The 22285-nt window shown below is 46.7% G+C and overlaps 1 protein-coding gene across 2 annotated transcripts in view; it reads left to right on the forward strand.

The window, feature by feature from the left end:
* Positions 1-3935: 3935 nt before the first annotated feature.
* ELK4 (ETS transcription factor ELK4) overlaps positions 3936-22285 on the forward strand; it is a 28752-nt gene continuing 10402 nt past the window's right edge. Inside the window, exons 1-4 of one of the 2 annotated variants that reach the window (XM_036398533.2) lie at positions 3936-4037; positions 16122-16337; positions 17616-18551; positions 20073-20189. In XM_036398533.2, the coding sequence (XP_036254426.1) occupies positions 16131-16337; positions 17616-18551; positions 20073-20189 (1260 nt within the window). In that variant the 5' untranslated portion in view covers positions 3936-4037; positions 16122-16130. The remainder of the gene's footprint in view (positions 4038-16121; positions 16338-17615; positions 18552-20072; positions 20190-22285) is intronic. The other variant, XR_008508828.1, reaches the window with a different exon arrangement.

Here is a 22285-nt window from a genome sequence, read left to right on the forward strand (position 1 = left end):
GGGTGATGGCAGGATTTGGGGTGGCCGGATTTGGGGTGGCAGGAGCAGGAATGGCAGGGGGTGATGGCAGGATTTGGGGTGGCCGGATTTGCGGTGGCAGGAGCGGCTGCCCGGCGCTGCAGCCAGGGCTGCCAGGTTGCTAAGCAGAGCTTTTGAAGAACTCCAGGCAGGCAGCCGGAGCTGGAGCGGGGCAGGACGTGGGAGAGCACAAAGAGGAGCTCAGGCGCTGTTGCTAAATTTGCAGCTGGGGCTGTGGGGAAAGCAGGAGCAGCAGAGCCCTCCCTCCCTCCCTGCAGCACGAGTGACAGCAGTGACATCCCTGGGCTGCCCACGTGGAGCTCGTGCTGGCTGCTCATCCTGCAGGATGAGCCAAGCCAAGGGCCACTGCAAATCCTGCTTTAAAACCCTTTGGAAATACAGCCCTAAGGTGGATCACAGCATTAGGGATCTTTATTTCTTTTTTTTATTTCTTTATTTCTTTTTTTTTTTTTTTCCCTTATAAAGTCAGAACTGGATTTTCATTAATGATTAAACCTCCCTTCCAGGTTTCGTTTTTACTGGGGGGAAATGCAGTTCTTGGATGAGTTTCTGCTGCTCACAGTGGTTCAGCAGCAGAATTTCGCTTGAGAGGCGGGGAGAAAATAAGAGTTTTTGAAAATTTGAGTTTTCCTAGAGGAGCAGGGAAAGGCCTTTGTGGGAATGGGACCTGAAAATCAGACAGGGACAATTGAGAGGGTCAATCAGAGAGGGACAATTGAGAGCTCCTCCAGCCACCAGCTGGGCCAGCTCCTGGTGGAAATCTGCTGTTAATGAGCCATTAATTATTAATTATCTTCTGTCCATGGCCACTGAGTGTCCCAGCATGGCTGATCCAATCCCATCATCCCATGGGGAGATGCTCCGCCCAGGGGAGGAGCCAAGCATTCCTACCTGGGCACAATCTGAGCTTTGGGGCAGCCCAGCAGCCTTTGCCCAGTGCATTGCCAGAGGAGCAGCTTCTGCTGCCCTGCATGGCCAGAGGGAGCCCAGGCCCATCTGCAGCAGCCCTGGAGCTGCAGAGGAAAACTCCCCCCTTGTGCAGGATCCCTGCTCCAGCAGAGCCACAGCTGGCACTGCAGGAGGGCTGAGCCCCCATGGGATGGGGCTGTGCCACCCCCTGACACACAGGGGGCAGGGACTGCTCTCACTCTGGCAGGGTTCTTTTGTTTTACTGCATTGATTATTTTATTTTTATTTTCTTCCCTAGTAAAGAACTGTCATTCCTGCTCCCATCTCTTTGCCTGAGAGCCTTTTAATTTCAAATTTATAACAAATAGGAGAGAAGGGTTTTACGTTTTCCATTTCAGGGGAGGCTCCTGCCTTCCTGAGCAGAACCTGTCTGTTCAAACCAAGACACAGCTCCACGTGCTGGAGCGGGGCCCTGGCGGGCTGGGATCAGCTGCTGCAGAATGTTCTGGCTTCTCCCTGTGCTTCCCATTCCCTCCTGGCTCCCTCTCCAGCCAAGAGCCGTGCGGGGAGGGTTGGGATGAGTTTTGGAATTCTCTGCTTTCCCCTGCCTGGGCTGTCCTGGGTTTTCCTAGAACTGGGGGCTCTGTATCCCGTCACGACTCTGTCCTTGCCTCGGAAATTGCAAAATCCATTTTCCAAGTGCTGCCACCTGATTAACATTCACCAGAAATCCCCAATTAAATATGTTTATTTTCCCTTTTCTGCTGCCTCTTCCCCGTTAAAATGGGAGCTGTTTACACGGGAGCCGCTTTCCTAAAATCTCTTTGCACGTGAGCTTTTTGTCTTTTTTTTTCCTGCCTCGTTCCCTGCTTGATTTTTATTCCATCCCTTTTGTCTGTCCTATATTTTTTCCCCTGGCTGATGCTGTCTAAGATAGGAACAAGCCCACGTTGAATTGCAAACACCCGGCAGTGGGAGCAGAACAAAATGGGAGTTGCACGAAGTAGGAAATTTCTTATCCCCCTAAAATTAAAAAAAGGTTGATTGTCACTGCAGCCACCCCCGTGATGCAGCTTTAGGAGCAGCTTGGGGTTGATTTTTGGGCGCTGCCCCTCTCTGTGCTGCTTTTTTTTTAGGGGGTTCAGTCCTGCATTTTTTCCCTGAGCGCCAAAATTTTAGGGGGTGCTGGTGGGGAGTGGAGACAAATCCAGGGGAGGATGTGGAGTGGTGGAGATTTTTCCCAAAGGAGATTTTTCCATCCCCACGGGAGCTCCTGGAGGAACCAGCTGGATTTGGGAGCGAGCTGAGCACAGCCAGGTGCTGGAGCTGTCCCAAAAAATGGGATTGAGCTGGAGATGCTGGCAAAGCTCCCACCTGTGACTCGACAGGAAGAGCCTGGGAGGGTTTTGCTTCATTTCCCTCTTTGTTCTGGGGTTTGCTGGGGGAAAAGGGACTCCAGGATAAAGAGGGGTGGGCACGGGGAAAAGCCTGGGGGGGGTTCCTGGCTCGGGCATTCCCCAGGGAAAAGCAGCTCTGATAATGTGGAAATACTGCCTGATGTTTTCCACAGGAAAAAAAGAAAAGGGAAAATGTCCAGGCTTTCACTTCTGAGGAGTTTAATTATTTTGAAAGCTGAGAAATCTGATTTTGGAGGAATTTTTGTTTCTTTTCCTCTTTTCTTTCTCCTCCCTGCCTGGTCCCTTTTGGGTTTGGTTTTTTTTTTTTTTTTTTGTTTTTTTTTTTTTGTTATTTTTGGGTTTTTTTTTTTGTTTGGGTTTTTTTGTTTGGTTTTTTTTTTAGTGGGGGGGTTGGATTTTGATTGGGGTTTTTTTGGAAAGTGGAGCTGGGAAAAACACAAAAAACTTTTAACTCTGCTGCGTTTTAAAAGAAAATTAACTTCTGTAAATGAATAACTAATGGTCAGCCTGGCTGAAAACTTCCTCTGTCCCTGTGACAATGTGCTCTGGGGGGAAATCCCTGTCCTTCATCAAATCCTAAATTCTCTGCCTTTCCTTGCTTTTAGCTCCTTCCTGCTTTTCTTGTGCAGAAAGTTCTGATAAAGGAGAGTTGGAGAGGAGCTTTGGACGAGGGCCTGGAGTGCCAGGACACAGGGAATGGCTTCCCAGTGGCAGAGGATGGGATTTTGAGAAGGAATTCCTGGCTGGGATGGAATTCCCAGAGAATCCGTGGCTGCCCCTGGATCCCTGGAGCAGCCTGGGGTGGTGGAAGGTGCTGGGGTGGCACTGGGGGGTCTTTGGGGACCCCAAACCGTTCCAGGAGCAGCTGAAATGAGCTCCAGCATCAACAGCTCTCCTGAGGCCTTGGGAAGGCTGAGCTGGAACAGAGACTGGACAGAGCTAAAGGATAAAACAGGGATTTAAGAGGCCTCAATGGATCCACCTTGGGCAGCACAACCCAAAATGGTCACAACATGAGCCCAAGATGGACCCAAATGGTCACAAAACGAACCCAACGTGAACCCAAATGGTCACAAGATGAACCCAAATGGTCACAAAATGTCGGGACCATTCGAGTCCGGTTCGGGGCCATTCGGGGCTGGTTTGGAGCCGTTTCGGGGCCATTCGGGACCGGTTCCGGAGCCATTCGGGGCTGGTTCGGGGCCGGTTCGGGGCCATTCGGGGCTGGTTCGGAGCCGATTCGAGGCCGGTTCGGGGCCATTCGGGCCCGGTTCGAGGCCGGTTCGGGGCCGGGCCCGCGCACATGGCCCAGTCCGGGCACCGGGACCGCGCGTCCCGCCCGCGCCCCAGGCCCCGCCCCTAACCCCGCCCCTCGCCCTCAGCGCGCCCTCCCATTGGCCCGCGCCCTCCCGTTGCCGCGCTCCGATTGGCCGCCTCCCGCGAGCTCCGCGGGCCCGTGGGCGGAAGCGGCGCTACGGCGGCCGCGGAGGGTCCGTCCCGCGCGCGCGCCCCCGGCCGTGTGGAAGGCGGCCGCCCCGCGCTGCCCGCCCGGCTCCGCCCGCCCGCCCGGGATGCGGCCCCGGCGGCCGCGCCGGGCATGAGGGACGGCGGGGGGGCCGCGCCCAGCACCGGCACCCGACGGCACCCGGGCACCGGCGGGGCTCCTCCTCGGTGAGCGGGGGCGGAGAGCTCGGGGGGAGCGGCGGGCCGGGCTGCGGGGTGCGGGCGGTGCCGCCGGCGCTGCCCCTCGGGACCCGCACCGGGCACGGAGAGCGGCCGGGACGGGGCTGGGCTGGGGGGAGCCGGGGCTGGGCTTGGATCCGGGCTGGAGCGGCTTCGTTCCGTCCTGGGGGTGCTTGGTGGCATCCGGGAGGTTTTTGGGTGTAGGAATCGGATTTTTGGGGGCCAGGGGTTGTTTTCAGTCAGAGTTTGGTTGGTGGGATCCTGGAGATTTTTGGGTGCAGGAATTGGTTTTTGGGGTCCAGGGGAGTTAGAGGTTGGGTAATGAGATCCTGGAGATTTTAGGATCCAGAGGTTGGTTCGGGGGATCCAGGAGTTTTTTGGCTGCAGGAATTGGGTTTTCTTCGGGTCCAGGGATTGTTTGGAGTCAGAGGTTGGTTGGTAGAATCCTCGAGATTTTGAGATCCAGGAGATTTTTGGGTCCACGAATTGGCTTTTTGGGTCTAGAGGTTATTTTGAGTCAGAGTTTGGTTGGTGGGATCCAGGAGATTTTAGGATCCAGAGGTTGGTTGGTGGGATCCTGGAAATTTTTGGGTCCACGAATTGTTTTTTTGGGTCTAGAGGTTGTTTTGAGTCAGAGGTTGGGTGGTGGGATCCAGGAGGTTTTTGGATCCTGGAGATTTTTGGGTCCAGGAATCGGTTTTTTTGGGTCCAGGGGTTGTTTAGAGTCAGAATTTGGGTGATGGGATGCAGGAGACTTTTGGGTGCAGGAATTGCTTGTTTGGCTTTAGGAGTTGTTTGGATGCAGGGATGGCTCAGTGGAATCCTGGAGTTTGTTTGGCTCCAGGGCTTGCTTGGTGAGATCCAGGAGATTTTTGGGTCCAAGAATTGCTTGTTTGGATCCAGGGGTTCCTTGGTGGAATGCAGGGAACCTTTGGGTGCAGGAGATTTTTGATCCAGAAATTGGTTGTTTGGATCCAGGGGTTCCTTAGTGGGGTGCAGGAGATTTTTGATCCAGAAATTGGTTGTTTGGATCCTGGGGTTCCTTGGTGGGACGCAGGGGATTTTTGGGTGCAGGGGATTTTTGGGTGCAGGCCCTGCAGGCTGAGTCCAGCTGTTGTTTGGATCCAGGCTTTGCTTATTTGGCTCCAATGGCTGCTGTTTTTTTTTTATTTTTTAATTCCTCACCACTATTATTTTATTTTTTTTTCACTCCCCTGTCTGAACTGGGTGGATTCCTGCCCACATCAATAGGGGAGGCAGAGGAGAAAGTATGCAAATCCTGCAAATCCTGCTTTTTATTTGGTGTTCTCTCATCCACACACATCCCATACCTGTGTTCCACCTCCAGCTCCCTCCCTTCCTCTCCATCCCCAAAAATTCCCCAGCAGGGCTGGACAACCTCCAGAGCTGTGCTTGATTTTTAAGTGCTGAATTTCTATTTTGTCTGGATTTTTAAGGAGCAGCTCCTGAGCGAGGCAGTGGTTTGCTTTGGAGGCTCCACTCTAAGGAAGTGTAAAATTCTGCATCTCTAGTTTGAATTTAATTCCTTTATTTCATACATTTAAGAGGCTTTTACCTGGCATTTCACCTGTGTGTGTTTTGGACAGCAAGTTTGTGGATTTTTTGGGTTGTTTTTTTTTTTTTTTTGGGCAGTAAAAATTTTCTTCCTAAAATTTCTAAAAAAAATCTCTTTCTAAAAATGAATTAAAATTGATAAAATCCTAAAAGTACAATTCAGGCGAGTCACAGCCCCGGGAGCTGGGAAAGCTTTTAGGAAAGGTTTCTTGGGATTTGGGATTTCTCTCCCCATGCCTGACACGGGGATTTCGGCTGGGCTGTTTATTTTTAGGGTCTCTGTGCCTGTTTGCAGGGAATAGTTGTTCCATCACCATGACAACGGGGCTGAGTGTACCATAAACATTGTTCCAGGGGAGCTTTTCCAGCTTCAATCACTTTTCCTTTTCACCATCCAGCAGGAATTTTAAATTGGGATTTATTTTTTTTTTTTTGGGGGGGTGTTGTTGTTGCTCTGAACTGGGGATGTTTTTCCTTCCAGCAGAGGGATTGTGCCTGTGCAAGGCAATTTAATTGAATCTGCTGTTGGTAAACACGGGGCCCAGATGAGGAGGAAGTGAGTGCAATCTCCTTAGGAGCTTCCAGGAAATCTGAGGGTTTTTTTATGGCTCGCTGGGGAACAATCCCAGCAGGGTCACAAACCCATCAAAGGCTTTTTTGGTTTTGAAGTTTCCCATCCCCTCTGTGTGTCCTAAACCTTCCCTGGGCTCTTAGATCCTAAAAAAAAATAAAAGAGTTAGGGAAGGAATAATGCTGATCCAAGTGTGGCAAATCAGGGAAATTAATAATTTCATCATCAGTGGTGGGATGCCAGTCATGCCCAGGCAGGGATGGAGGAGCAGAGGGATTGCAGCAGTTGCAGGAATGTCACAAAATGGGCTTTAAAATCCCCTTTTCCCCCCTGTTTTCCATTAATTTATCATCAATTTATCAGGTGTGATAATTTGAAATAAAAAAGGGGCCCTTTTGTCTCTGTCTCAGGATTCAAATACCTCCAGAAAACTGCTTGGGCTCATCTGCTGCCACCCTGAGTCCCATGGAAATCCTGATGTCATTGTTGTCCTTCATGGTTTGTTCCTGATCTTGGCCAATTCAGAAAGGCCAGAAAACACTGAGGAAAAACTGGAAAATACAGAAAAAAAAAAAAAAAGGAAATATTTCTTTCTCAGCACTTAAAAGCTGAAACAGTTGGTTCCTAACCCCTCACATTTTTGCTAAAACACCTAAATTTCGTCTCAAGCAGCCCAAATTTTGAGCCAGGGAGACAAAATTGATTGCAACATTTGTTTTGAGTTAAAAAAAAAAAATAAAAGAGAGGCTTGGAGTGGAATTAGGCAATGAAAACTCTGGAGCAGCTCTTATCATGAGGACATCCTTCAGCATTTCCTTCCAGGGAACTTCCTGCCTTGATAACCACGGCTTCTCCTTCACAATAATCTGATTTTCCTGCCTGGATTGGGAACAACTGTGCAGGGAATGCCAGAAGCAAAGGGAAAACAGGAATTTAATAGAGTTTGGGGTGGTTTTTTTCCTTGTTTTTCCTTGGTTTTTGTTATTTATTAGAGATGGTTTGATTGGATTGCTACTTGGAAAGATGCCAGGGGTTGGGATTTTTTAAGGGAGTGTAGAATTCCGGATGTTTAGTTAGAATTCTTTGTTTAATTCCTTTATTTTACACATTTAAGAGGTTTTTACCTGGCATTTCACCTGTGTGTGCTCTGGAAAAGGACCCAATTTCCTGCTGTGCTTCCCACCACATCAGGGAATGGAGGTTTGGACAGCAGATTTGTGGATTTTTGGGTTTTTTTTGACAATAGGCTCTTTTTAAAATGAATTAAAATGGATAAAACCCTCAAAGTACCAATTCAGGTGAGTCACAGCCCTGGGAGCTGGAAAAGCTTTTAGGAAAGGTTTGTTAGGAATGGAATATTGCTGATAAAACTGTTGCTTGCTTTTATTTTGATACCCATTTGAATTGGACACTTCATCAACCACGTCAGGGATAGGGCAACCATTTATTTATTCAATTATTTAATCAACAATTCTTCATTTCTTTAATTGAACAAAGAGAGGGCAAAATCCTGCTCAGGTTTTGAGCTTTTCACCGTGGACTTGGGCCTGTGACCTCCAAAATTCTCCTTCACCCACCTCTGTTTGTTTTCCTGGGACAGGCACCGGGGCCTTGTGTCCACAGCAAAATTGCACAACAGAATCATTGGCTGCAGAATTCCTGCTGCTCACACACCGTGCCCTTCCCAAGGTGCCAGAAAAATCCCTGGGAATACCTTTGGGAAGTGGCAATCACAGCAAGCTCTGCTCTCCTGGGATTTTTTTCCCTGGAATTTCCTCATTTTTTTTCCCTGGAATTTCCTGATTTTTTCCCTGGAATTTCCTGAATTTTTTCCCTGGAATTTCCTGATTTTTTTTCCCTGGAATTTCCTGAATTTTTTCCCTGGAATTTCCTGAATTTTTTCCCTGGAATTTCTTGATTTTTTTCCCTGGAATTTCCTGATTTTTTTTTCCCTGGAATTTCCTGATTTTTTTTCCCTGGAATTTCCTGATTTTTCCCCTGCAATTTCCTGGATTTTTCCCTGGAATTTCTTGATTTTTTTTCCCTGGAATTTCTTGATTTTTTTCCCTGGAATTTCCTGAATTTTTCCCTGGAATTTCCTGATTTTTTCCCTGCAATTTCCTGGATTTTTCCCTGGAATTTCCTGATTTTTTTTCCCTGGAATTTCCTGATTTTTTCCCTGCAATTTCCTGGATTTTTCCCTGGAATTTCTTGATTTTTTTTCCCTGGAATTTCCTGAATTTTTTCCCTGGAATTTCTTGAATTTTTCCCTGGAATTTCTTGAATTTTTCCCTGGAATTTCCTGATTTTTTTCCTGGAATTTCCTGGATTTTTTTCTCCTGGATTTTGTTTCCTGGATTTTTTTTCCCTGCCTATTTTTCCCTTTTTTTTTTTTTTTCCCTGTTTTTTTTTTTTTTCCCTGTTTTTTTTTTTTTCCCCTGTTTTTTTTTCCCCTGTTTTTTTTTCCCTGTTTTTTTTTCCCCTGTTTTTTTTTCCCCTGTTTTTTTTTCCCTGTTTTTTTTCCCTGGTTTTTTTTCCCTGTTTTTTTTTTCCCCTGTTTTTTTTTCCCTGTTTTTTTTCCCCCTGCCTTTTTTTCCCCCTGTTTTTTTTTTTCCCCTGCATTTTTTTCCTACATTTTCCCTGGACTTTTCCCTGGATTTTCCTATAATTTCCAATAATTTCCTAGAACCGAAACCTTGATTTTCTCACCTACACCACGAGCTTCCCCAAACCTGTTGCTGCCTTAATTCCAATTTTTATTTTGGGGCTGGGAGCCCTTTCTGTGTCTCCAGGGCCCTTTTTGGGGCTGTCCCCTGCCTGTGACACCGTGCTGGGGATGCTTCTGCTCTGTGCCTGGCACATCCTTCCCTTTCCTCTGGGCTTTTCTTCCTGTCTGGGGGCCTGACAAGGGTTTTTTTTTTGTTGTTGTTTTTTTTATTCAGCCCATCTGCAGAAATCATCAGATGCTGCAGATGCTTGAGCAGAGGCTGCTGCGACAAATGGAGGTGAAAGATTATTGGGGATTATTTGCTGTTGAGTCAAAGCACAGGAAATCTGCTAGAAGACCTTGAAGGAGGGGGTTAGGCCAGGCCTAAACCCCTTAATCCTGCCTTTACTCCTTTCCCAGAGGGTGAATATTTGGATTTTTTGGTGCCGCGTTGCCAGGAAAATCCAAACCTCCAGGCCCTGCCGTCGCACAGAGGGGATTACAAATCCCAAATCCCAATTTTCTGGATAAACTCGTGCAGAGCCAGGCCTCCAGCAGAGCTGAGCAGCAGCAGGGGAGGAGGCTCAGGTTTTTTGGGAGCTCTGTGCCAAAGCCTGGCAGCTCCTGCTGAACTCCAGGGTCACCCGTAGGCGTCGGAGAAGATCTCAAGACAATAATAGTGCTCTATTTTAGCTCCCTCATTACAAAGCAGAGCTGCCCTCTGCCTCTAGCAACTATTTTTTCCTCCTGCTCACATGGTGCTGGGAGGGAAAAGATCTCAGCTTCATTCCCTTTTCACTTTTCCTTTCTCCATGGGTTTTTTAGGAGGGGAAAAACCTTCACAAAAGGAAGGAAAAACCCTCACAAAAGGAAGGAAAAACCCTCACAAAAGGAAGGAAAAACCCTCACAAAAGGAAGGAAAAACCCTCACAAAAGGAAGGAAAAACCTTCACAAAAGGAAGGAAAAACCCTCACAAAAGGATGGTTTGGGGTGGGGTGTTTGTAATTATTGGTGTGCTCATCCTGGAGGAAAAGGAGCTGGGTTTGGGAGGGGTTTTGTGCTGTGAGAGGATTTAAAAAGTTGAAATGCTGTTTACAACCTTGGGCAGGGGGTTCTTGAGCCACTTCTCATCCCTGTCAGTGCTCAGCAAGAGCAGCAGCTGGAGAAGGAAAAACCTTTTCCTCACGTTTATTAATGCTCAGCTCACCTGTGCTGCTTTTAATTTTACATTTTGTGTGATCCCTTTTCCTTCCTCCACGGGTTTTTAGGAGGGAAAAAAACCTTCACAAAAGGATGGTGTGGAGTGGGGTGTTGGTAATTATTGGTGTGCTCATCCTGGAGGAAAAGCAGCTGGGTTTAGGAGGGGTTTTTGTGCTGCTGGAGAGCTGTGAGAGGAGGAGAGTGGGGCCTTTTGAGGAAATTTAAAGAGTTGAAATACTGTTTACACACTGTGAGGACATTTCACCCTCAGTCATGTGGGGCAGGGGCTTCTTGAGCCACTTCTCATCCCTGTCAGTGCTCAGGAGCTGCAGGAGCTGGAGAAGGAAAAACCTTTTCCTCACATTTAGTAATGCTCAGCTCACCGGTGCTGCTTTTAATTTTACATTTTGTGGGATCCCTTTTCTCCATGGGCTCTCAGGAGGGAAAAGAACCCTCAAAAAAGGATGGTTTGGGGCGGGGTGTTGGTAATTATTGATAATTATTCCCCATCCTGGAGGAAAAGGAGCTGGGTTTAGGAGGGGTTTTGTGCTGTGAGAGGATTTAAAAAGTTGAAATGCTGTTTACAACCTTGGGCAGGGGCTTCTTGAGCCACTTCTCATCCCTGTCAGTGCTCAGGAGCTGCAGCAGCTGGAGAAGGAAAAACCTTTTCCTCACATTTATTAAGGCTCAGCTCACCTGTGCTGCTTTTGATTTTACATTTTGTGTGATGGTTTTTTTATGTTCTGGTTTATCCTGGAGAAACAAGAGGTTTTTAATGTATTTTTCTGCTTTGGTAGTAAAGGTCAGTGAGACACAGCTTTGTGTCCTGATGCCCATTGGACTTTCCCAGGTATCAGCTCTGTCCTGGCCACTGAAGGGGCACAATCCACCTGTGATCCCATGGCTTTGGCCAGGATTGTTTTCTGGCCTTCCTTTTGGATAGAACCTCCAGAAAAACTCCACATTCCCCATTTCTTTGAAATTTCCAGGAGCTTCCACTGTGGGATCTCCATCATTCCCTGGAGATGAATGCAGTGAATATTTAATAAAGAGGAATATTCAGTTTTATGCTCTAAAACCCATCCATGAACAATTCCAGAATTCTCCCTGCTCCCGTTCTGTGACAGCCAGGGGATCACTGAGGCCTCTCCACCCTTTTTAATGGTTTTTAGACAAGACTTTTCCAAGCTGGGGACGTGCCATGTGTCCTCTGGGTGACAGACAGAATCGTGACACGCCTGGAGCTGCAAATGCCAGAAACATCAGGAGGAACTTGATCAAAATTGCTCTCCAGTACAGTCTGTAACTCTGCCCCTGGCTCAGGATCCTTCCAGCTGGAAAATGCAGGCTTTGAGCAGCCTGAGCTCTTCACTTTGGTAAACGCTCCTTAGAACAGTTTAGCTCATCTCTGGGAAAGGTGCTTTGGGGTTTTTATCCTGTTTGTTTTTTAGTGTCTAGTATTTTTGGCCATTCTTTGTGTGCTGTTTTACAAAATATTGTAGTAGTAATAATAACAATAACAATAATAATGATGTAATAATATATATTATTATATATTGATTATATATAATATTGTATATTTTATATATTATGTATGATATATTATAAGTAATAATTGTAATAATAATATTGCTTTACAGAATATTTTACAGAATATTCTGTGCATCTCCAGCTGGATTCCAGACCAGCTGTGACCTGGGCAGCAACGCTTGGCTTGGGTCAGCTTGGAATTAACAGCAAGGTGGAATTTCCTCAAGGAAAGCATAACAGGAGTTCAATTTTGGGATAAAACTGCATGGATTTTTAGCAGGAGGGGTGGGGGAAAATATGAAAAAAGAACCTTGGGTCAGCTTGGAATTAACAGCAAGGCAAGGTGGAACTTCCTCAAGGGCAGCAGCCCCATGAAATAACTAACACCAGTTCAATTTTGGGATGAAACTGTGTGGATTTTGAGCAGGAGGGGTGGGGAAAAATTTAAAAAAAACCCCTTGGGTCAGCTTGGAATTAGCAGCAAGGTGGAATTTCCTCAAGGAAGCATAACAGGAGTTCAGTTCTGGGGTGAAAGCTGCGTGGATTTTTGCAGGAGGGGTGGGGAAAAATATGAAAAAAACCCCTTGGGTCAGCTTGGAATTAGCAGCAAGGTGGAACTTCCTCAAGGGCAGCAGCCCCATGAAATAACTAACACCAGTTCAATTCTGGGGTGAAACCTGCGTGGATTTTTAGCAGGAGGGGTGAGGAAAAATTTTTAAAAAAGCCTTGGGTCAGCTTGGAATTAGCAGCAAGGTGGAATTTCCTCAAGGAAGCATAACAGGAGTTCAATTCTGGGGTGAAACCTGCGTGGATTTTTGCAGGAGGGGTGGGGAAAAATATGAAAAAAAAGCTTTGGGTCAGCTTGGAATTAACAGCAAGGTGAAATTTCCTCAAGGAAAGCATAACAGGAGTTCAATTTTGGGATAAAACTGCATGGATTTTGAGCAGGAGGGGTGGGGAAAAATTTAAAAAAACCCCTTGGGTTAGCTTGGAATTAACAGCAAGGTGGAATTTCCTCAAGGAAGCAGAACAGGAGTTCAGTTCTGGGGTGAAAGCTGCGTGGATTTTGAGCAGGAGGGGTGGGGAAATATTAAAAGCAAAGCCTTTGCCAGTGTGAATTGCTGTTGCTAACGTGATTTCCACGCTGCACCAGTTTGCTGCAGCGCTCCCGGGGCGCCGGAGCCGAGCACAGCGTGGGAGCGATGGCTCAGCTGCGGTTGCCTGCTCGCTCCCGGTGCATCTCCGCGCTCCCGACAGCCCAGTCCTCGTGCTCTCCATCCGCTCCACCACGTGTGGCTGCATCATCCCCCTGCAGAACGAGGCACAGCCCTGTGCCTGGGATGCTGGGAACACCGTGGCAGCACCAGGGCGGTGCTGGAAGGGTTTGAAGGTGTTTTCCTGGTGCCTAAATCCCGGATGGATCAGCTGGCACAGCGCAGAGAGGTGTGGGAAGAGTCTGGAAGCGCAGCCTCCAGTTTCTTCGAGCGCTGAGCAATTAATTTGGGCAAGCAGGGAGTTGTGCTGTAATTAACAGGGAAAGCACCTCGGGCCAGCCTCACCAGGGGGTGTGGGTGGCCTTCGCTCGGAGATTGTTCCGTGTAATTGCAGCAATTTCCCTGCCTGGATCAATGTCACATCAGGCAGCGTGTGCCACGAGGCAGGGATTCTGCACGAGGGCTGAAATGCCCAGAAAGGTGCCCAGAAAGGTGCCATGCCCCCAGGGCAGCTGGTTTCCCCCGAGCCCTGTGTGAAGTGTCAGCTCTAATCCTGTCCCAGGGCTCCCTGAGTGCTCTGGACACAGTTCCCTTCCTTATATAGGGCTGGCCAAGTGCTGGGCACTAATGAGATTGGAATAAAAGGCTTTGGGAGCAGGGATGAGCTGGCAGGGCAGGCTGAGCCCTGTGTGCACAGGGACATCACCCAACACCCGCCTGGCTCCGGCTCCCTTTGCTTTGGAGCTTGGGATCGGTGCTTGAATATCTTGGGATTCGTGTTAGAATATCAAACCCGCCCAGATGGATCCCCTGGACCCCCTTTCCGAGGGGGAAAAATACAGTGTAGATCCAATATTTCATATATCCAGTGTTATTCACTATCCCAGAGCATTTTTTCCTGTTTTTATTTCACAGGAAGAAGTTTAAGCTGTGTTAATTAAACAGTTCTGGACTAAGAGAATCTATAGGAGATGCTGAATTAATATTTTGCCTGGTTTAATTCCCACTGTACCTTATCCAGAATGATGAGTGCTCTGCTTAAAAGTATCTGTGGAAATTCTGTTTGGTGTAGTAAAAAATAGGGAAAAATATAGTGTATATCCAATATTATGTATATCCAGCATTATTCACTATCCCAGAGCATTTTTCCTGTTTTTATTTCACAGGAAGAAGTTTAGGCTGTGTTAATTAAACAGTTCTGGACTAAGAGAATCTATAGGAGATGCTGAATTAATATCCAGAATGATGAGTGTTCTGCTGAAAAATATTTGTGGAAATTCTGTTTGGTGTAGTCAAAAATGGTAAAAAAATAGGGAAAAATATAGTGTAGATCCAATATTATGTATATCCAGTGTTATTCACTACCCCAGAGCATTTTTTTCCTGTTTTTATTTCACAGGAAGAAGTTTAAACTGCCTTAATTAGAGAATCTATAGGAGATGCTGAATTAATATTTTGCTTGGTTTAATTCCCACTGTATCTTTACCCAGAATGATGAGTGTTCTGCTGAAAAATATTTGTGGAAATTCTGTTTGGTGTAGTCAGAAATGGTTGAGGTAAAATGTTACCTGCCTGGTCTGTCCTTGATGAATTTATGCATCAACAACTTCAGAGCAGGAATCAACTGGCAGATACCAGTCCTAGAAAGTCCCAGCCTAAATCATTGATACCAGTCCTAGAAAGTCCCAGCCTAAATCATTGATACCAGTCCTAGAAAGTCCCAGCCTAAATCATTGATACCAGTCCTAGAAAGTCCCAGCCTAAATCATTGATATCAGTCCTAGAAAGTCCCAGCCTAAATCATTGACGTGGGTAAGACATGGCAGGGATGGAGAGTCGAGCAAAGACCATGTTTGGAATAATTTTAATTTGGTTTTGTGTTTACTCTCTTTAAAAAAAAACAGGGTTGATACCTGGAAAAGAAAGATTTGAAGGGAGATTGGGGTGATTGAGAGGCTGGAATAGAAACTGAGGGGAGATTGGGTTGTTTTGGCTCTGGCATCTTCGTGGAGCTGTGCAGTTCCTGGCTGTGCTGTGCTCCTGGTGAGCAGAAGGGAAAATCAACAACTTCAGAGCAGGAATCAACTGGCAGATACCAGTCCTAGAACGTCCCAGCCTAAATCATTGATATCAGTCCTAGAAAGTCCCAGCCTAAATCATTGATATCAGTCCTAGAAAGTCCCAGCCTAAATCATTGATACCAGTCCTAGAAAGTCCCAGCCTAAATCATTGATACCAGTCCTAGAAAGTCCCAGCCTAAATCATTGATACCAGTCCTAGAAAGTCCCAGCCTAAATCATTGATACCAGTCCTAGAAAGTCCCTGCCTAAATCATTGATACCAGTCCTAGAAAGTCCCTGCCTAAATCATTGATACCAGTCCTAGAAAGTCCCAGCCTAAATCATTGATACCAGTCCTAGAACGTCCCAGCCTAAATCATTGATACCAGTCCTAGAAAGTCCCAGCCTAAATCGTTGATACCAGTCCTAGAAAGTCCCAGCCTAAATCATTGATACCAGTCCTAGAAAGTCCCAGCCTAAATCGTTGATACCAGTCCTAGAAAGTCCCAGCCTAAATCATTGATACCAGTCCTAGAAAGTCCCAGCCTAGATCATTGATGTGGGTAAGACGTGGCAGGGATGGAGCAAAGGCCGTGTTTGGAATAATTCTAATTTATTTTTGTGTTTATTCTTATAAAAAAAAAAAAGAACGGGGTGATACCTGGAAAAGAAAGATTTGAAGGGAGATTGGGGTGATTGGGAGACTGAAAACTGAGGGGAGATTGGGTTGTTTTGGCTCTGGCATCTTCGTGGAGCTGTGCAGTTCCTGGTTGTGCTGTGCTCCCGGCGAGGTGGGAGCAGGAGGGAGAGGAGGAGGTGAGGGGGTGCTTTGATCCCTACCTGGCTGTACCTGAGCTCCTTCTCACAAAGCACCACAAGCCAGAGTGGGTGAACATGGAACAACTTGGAAACTTTTTTTTTTTTTTTTTTTTTGGGGGGTAGTGACTCACTGCAACTTACCCAAAGTGACCTGATTTAGTTAAATGAGGCTAAATATAACCCATGTGAAAAGTACTGACATGTGGGAGGAGACGCCAGAGTTGGCACTCAGCCCCTCAGTTCTGCAGGGAACATCTTTCACGACTGGTGACTAATATAATTTTTTACTCTTGCTGCCTTTGGAAATAACAATCCCTGCTCCATTTTTTCACCCCCTTGTAGGGAGAGAGAGGAGGGAAATGCTCCGGGCTTAACCTCCCCTTTGTGAATTGCAGCTCTCTGCTATGGACAGTGCCATCACCCTGTGGCAGTTCCTCCTCCAGCTGCTCCAAGAGCCTCAGAACAAGAACATCATCTGCTGGACCTCCAACGACGGGGAATTCAAGCTGCTGCAGGCAGAGGAGGTGGCCAGGCTCTGGGGGATCCGTAAGAACAAGCCCAGCATGAACTATGATAAACTCAGCCGGGCGCTGCGCTACTACTACGTGAAGGTAGGCTGGAAATCCTGCTCCAATCCTTATCCCTCTGAGCTAAGGAGCTTTGTTTCCTCCTCCTCCTCCTCCTCCTCCTCCTCCTCTTCCTCCTCGCTGTGCCTCTGCCAGGTTGAAGGAAGTTGAGCTGCTTTGTTTGAAGGTGTTGGGTCGGTTTTTAATTTCATTTATCGCTGTGCTGTTTCCTCCTCGCTGGTGGTTTTGGGAGGTTCTGGTGGCTTGGTGGCTTTGCTCATAGAAATTTGCCTTTGGATTCTCATCCCCCTTCCAAAAATACACAGCCTTGCAAGGATTAAAATCCAGGTAAAGCACAGGGAGAGGATGATGATGGAGGGCGTGAATATTGCACCACGACTTCCAGGTCTTTTTGCAGCTTTCTCTTTACGTTTATTTCTTTCAAAAGCAACATTTTCCATCCCTAAGTATTTTTATTTTTTTCCTGTGTATTTCACCTTCACTTTGACCATTGTTTTCAGCCCAGCAGAGTAAGAAGCTTTTGTTTATCCAACATCTTGGAGTCTCACCTTTGTTTCCCTTTATCCCACGGCTGCTCGTGTGTGAGTGGAGCAGATAAAAATAACCCCCAGTTTCTGAGGAGCCTCAGCCTGGAGCAGGTGGGAGGGTGCTGGTGTTCATTACTGGGTGCCACAAATCTGCTTTGGTGCTGAGAGATCTCAGCAGCAATCAGGCAATGATAAATAAGGATAATTCCAAGTCCAAAGTGTGTGTGGCATTTCGCTGAGGAGCAAAACAAGTTTGACAGATGCTGTTCTGTGGTATTGAAATAACTGATTAGCCTGCATTCTGCTGACAAGTTCAGCTGCTTATTTTCCTTTATTATCATCTTATTAAGAATAAAGGTGGTTTGATTTGAAGTGCAAGCTCTCAATTCTGCAGTCCTGGAGAAACCCTTTAGCAAGTTCTTCTATTAAATTACCCATAGTGTACCCAGCTAAGTGATTCTTGCTGGGGGTAATGGGCATTTTTTTTATATTAATGAGGATTTCTTGGCATTTTTTAAGCTGTTTTTAGTATGTTTAATGTCAGGTTAGGCTCACCTGTTGCAGTGTTTTGTCTGCCAGCTCCGAGAACAGAACTGGAACACGCAGGGTGTTTTTAAAACAGGAAAAGAAGAAACATTCTCTTGTTTTTTGGGTTTTTTTTTTTTGGCTGAAAGATTACAGACTTTAATTCCTCTGCCTATTTTAGGCAGTGTTTGTAGGAAGAAAATTAATCTGAAGAAAGGTCTAAATATACTTTTGTCTTCTTCCCCACCAGAATATCATTAAGAAGGTGAATGGGAAGAAATTTGTGTACAAATTCGTGTCCTACCCGGAGATCCTGAACATGGATCCGCTGGTGGTGGGCCGGATCGAGGGGGACCCCGAAATGCCCGGCTTTGGGGAGGTCACCAGCACCCCCAAGGACGTGGAGAACTGTGGCAAGGAGAAATCCCAGTCGTGTGCAAAGTCCTCCAGCCGTAATGACTACATCCACTCAGGCCTGTACTCCTCCTTCACCCTCAACTCCCTCAACTCCTCCAGCGTGAAGCTCTTCAGGTCCATCAAGATCGAGAACCCGGCCGAGAAGCTGACGGAGAAGAAACCTCAGGACCCCACCCCTTCTGTCATCAAGTTTGTCACCATGCCCTCCAAAAAGCCACCGCCCTCTGCCCCCCTGGTTTCCACCACTTCGGCTGTGGCTGTCACCTCCACGGCTTCTGCCACCCCCGCCGTGTCCTCCTCGCTCCCCCTGGGCTCTGAGGAGACTCTGCAGACCCTGGAGACTCTGGTCCTGCCCAAGCTCAGCGTCCCTGAAGCTCCTCCAGCACCTTTGCCAAACTTGAGCACCAGCTACACCCCGACCCCGCCCATTTCCTCCGTGTCCCCAGGCCTCCAGGTGCCCTCCACGCCGCCCTCGCCGCCCCTGAGCTCCAACCCCGACCTGGACATTGACACAGACATCGAATCTGTGACTTCCCAGCAGCTGGAGCAGGCCCAGAGCCTCCAGCACCAATCCCCAGAGCCCAAAGAGCAGCAGGATTCAGCTGCAGGGTTGGAGAAGGAGTTTGCCAATCACCTCTCCAGGTCGAAAAAACCCAAAGGGCTGGAGCTGGCTCCCACTCTGGTCATCACAGGCAGTGATCCGAGTCCTCTGGGCATCCTGAGTCCTTCTCTCCCAACTGCTTCTCTTACTCCAGCACTTTTCTCTCAGGTGATCAAATTCCCTTCAATTCCCTTCCTGGTTTTCTTTCTTTTTTTTTTTTTCTTTTTTTTTTTTTTTTTGTTTAAACTAACAATAGTGATGATGTTATGCTTGAAAACAGCAAGTGGAAAATGAATAGTTCATTGTATGCAGAGATTTGAAACTCAGGATGTCACTCCCTGGTTGTTTTTTATTGTTTTGTTTTTTTTTTTTTTTTTTTGAATCAAACAAAAGTTTGGTGTTAATTCACCCCAAAGTGTGCCCAGGTGCTGGGCGTGTGGAGGCAAAACCCAAACCAGCTCCAGCAGGATTTTGTAAACCTTGCCAGGGGAATACTGAGTTATTCCTAAATCCTTCAGCTGGGCCTGCAAATCCTTCAAAACCAGCCCCACAGAGGTGTCTGCTGAGCTTTTTTTTTTTCCCTCAGTTAGCAGCATTTAGTTAAAGCCAAAAGTGCTTGTGAGCAGGCAGCCATAAGAGCAGCTGCTTAATTTGGTCGTTATCTTTGTGTGGGAAAGGAAAGCTTTCATGTCTCATGGAAAACTTGGAAGGGAACTGAATCCAGCAGGGCTGTTAAATCATTCTGTATCTGTGTGATCTCTCCCCTGCAATAAATTGGGATTAGAATGAAACCATGGGGGAGCTGCTGGTTGAAAACTGAAGTGGCTGAAGACAGGGGGAAAAAAGAAAAAAAAAAAAAACAAAATGCAAGTGGAGTTGTTCTTTTGGCACCCTGGGAAGTGCTTGGCTGGTGAACCTGGAATATTCAGGAGCTGGATGGGAACTCCTTTTGTTGTTGCTGGCGTTGTCAGTGGCACCAGCAGCAGCCTCGTGCCCATTGTTTTGGGGTGGTTTTTTTTTTTTCCCTTTTTAAATCCAGAATCCCACTTTTCCAGAGTGCTGGATTGAAGGAGGAGCTGCTCTGCTGTGGCTTCCAGCAGGATTTGGGGGGGAAAAAAAAGGGGTTGGATTGCTCAGTGAGGGGAGGGAGGGAGAGCTGGAAGGGGCTGGCAGGGAGGAGGAGGAGGAGAGGAAGGAGGGGATGGGAGTTGTGGCAGCTGAGGGGGCGTTGGGGCTGGAATTCCAGGGGAAAGGCTGGAAAAGCTGGAATTCCATGGGGAGGGGCTGGAATTCTACAGGAAAAGCTGGAATTCCAGGGGAAGGGCTGAAATTCCATGGGGAAGAGCTGGATTTCCATGGGGAAAGGCTGGAATTCTATAGGGAAAGGCTGGAATTCTATAGGGAAAGGCTGGAATTCCAGAGGAAGGGCTGGAATTTCATGGGCAAAGGCTGGAATTTCCCTGCTGGAATTCTGTGGGGAAAAGCTGGAATTTCCCTATTGGAATTCCACGGGAAAGGCTGGAATTCCATGAGGAAAGGGTGGAATTCCATGGGGAAAGGGTGGAATTTCCCTGCTGGAATTCTGTGGGGAAAGGCTGAAATTCTGTGGGAAGGGGTGGAATTCCATGGGAAGGGCTGGAATTCCCTGGGAAGGGCTCTGACAGAGCTGTTCTCCTCCTCCCTTTCCAGACTCCCATCCTGCTGACTCCCAGCCCTCTGCTCTCCAGCATCCACTTCTGGAGCACCCTGAGCCCCGTGGCTCCCCTGAGCCCTGCCCGCCTGCAAGGTGCTAACACCCTGTTCCAGGTGAGTCCAGTCCCAGGGAGTGCCATTCCCAAGGATTCCCATTCCCCAGGGAGTGCCATTCCCAGGGAGTCCCATTCTCCAGGGATTCCCATTTCCCAGGGATTCCCATTCTCCAGGGAGTGCCATTCCCAAGGATTCCCATTCTCCAGGGATTCCCATTTCCCAGGGATTCCCATTCTCCAGGGATTCCCATTCCCAGGGAGTGCCATTCCCCAGGTGATTCCCATTCTCCAGGTGATTCCCATTTTCAGGGATTCCCATCTCCCAGGGATTCCCAGTGATTCCCATTCCCAAGGATTCCCATTCTCCAGGGAGTGCCATTCTCCAGGGATTCCCAGGGAGTCCCATTTTCCAGGGATTCCCATTTTCCAGGGATTCCCATTCCCAAGGATTCCCATTCTCCAAGGATTCCCATTCTCCAGGGATTCCCAGGGATTCCCATTTTCAGGGATTCCCATTTTCCAGGGATTCCCAGGGATTCCCATTCTCCAGGGATTCCTATTTTCAAGGATTCCCATTTCCCAGGTGATTCCCATTTCCCAGGGATTCCCATTTCCCAGGGATTCCCAGGGATTCCCATTCTCCAGGGATTCCCATTTCCCAGGTGATTCCCATTCTCCAGGAGTTCCCACTTCCTTCCTCTCGGAATTTCTGCTGCTCACACTGACCCTGAGATACCTCCAAGCTCCTTTTTCCCAGCCCAGCAATCAAAGAAGGAGTCAGGATTTTTCTCAAGGTTATTTATTGCTTCTTATCTATAAAATTCTTTCTCTGGCCTGCTGAGATCTGTCTGGCAGGTTGGCTTGAGGCACACTGACCACCCTCAGTTGTCTTTTTAGACTGAAAACCACATGTACACTATTTGCAATAATTTCCCAATACCTATCACCTTTGTTAGACAATAATTTACATTATTGTAATTATTTACAATAATTACAATAATTTACATTATTGTAATTATTTACAATAATTACATGATTATTGTAATTATGATTACATACATTATTTACAATAATTTCCCAATACCTATCACCTTTCTTAGATAATAATTTACATTATTGTAATTATTTACAATAATTACATGATTATTGTAATTATGATTACATACATTATTTACAATAATTTCCCAATATCTATCGCCTTTGTTAGACAATAATTTACATTATTGTAATTATGATTAGATACGTTATTTACAATAATTTCCCAATACCTATCACCTTTGTTAGACAATAATTTACATTATTGTAATTATTTACAATAATTACATAATTACTGTAATTATGATTACATACATTATTTACAATAATTTCCCAATACCTATCGCCTTTGTTAGACAATAATTTACATTATTGTAATTATGATTAGATACATTATTTACAATAATTTCCCAATACCTATCACCTTTGTTAGACAATAATTTTCATTATTGTAATTATTTACAATAATTACATAATTACTGTAATTATGATTAGATACATTATTTACAATAATTTCCCAATACCTATCACCTTTGTTAGACACTGAGTTTCTGTGGGAACCCAGCACATCCCTCTGGCTGTCCAGAACAGCCCAGACCCTGCCAGGGGCTCAGAGACCCTGGCACAGAGCCCAAAACACCTCTGGGTTTGATTATGGAGCAAATCACCAACCTTAGGTGAAGATCAGCAAGCCACAACAGTTTAGGTAGAACAATAGTGAAGTTATCACGGGGTGGAAAAGGAGATTTTGGGGTTTTTAGAATGGGGGTTCAGGGGGCAAGATGGAGGGAACTGGGCATGTCCTGTCCTTCTTCTCCTTCTTCTTCTTGGTCTCCATCTTCTGGGTGATGTTGGCACTTTGGGATTGGTTTAGAGTAGAAGCTCACTGTCTGACACAGGTGGTGGGTATTGGAAAGTAATTGTAAATATTGTACAGGTAGTTTTTAGTAAAAAGACATAACAGCACCCCAAGGGCTGGAAACAATTCCCAGCTTTGTGTGAGGAGTTACAAGCCACAAGAGTTTGGGTAAAATGATAGTGAATTAATCACAGGGTGAAAATGTAGAATTTTGGGGATTTAGAATGGGGGTTCATGAGGCAAGACAGAGGGAACTGGGC

This window comes from Molothrus ater, chromosome 25 (assembly GCF_012460135.2).
Source record: "Molothrus ater isolate BHLD 08-10-18 breed brown headed cowbird chromosome 25, BPBGC_Mater_1.1, whole genome shotgun sequence".
In the NCBI taxonomy this organism is placed as follows: Eukaryota; Metazoa; Chordata; class Aves; order Passeriformes; family Icteridae; genus Molothrus; species Molothrus ater.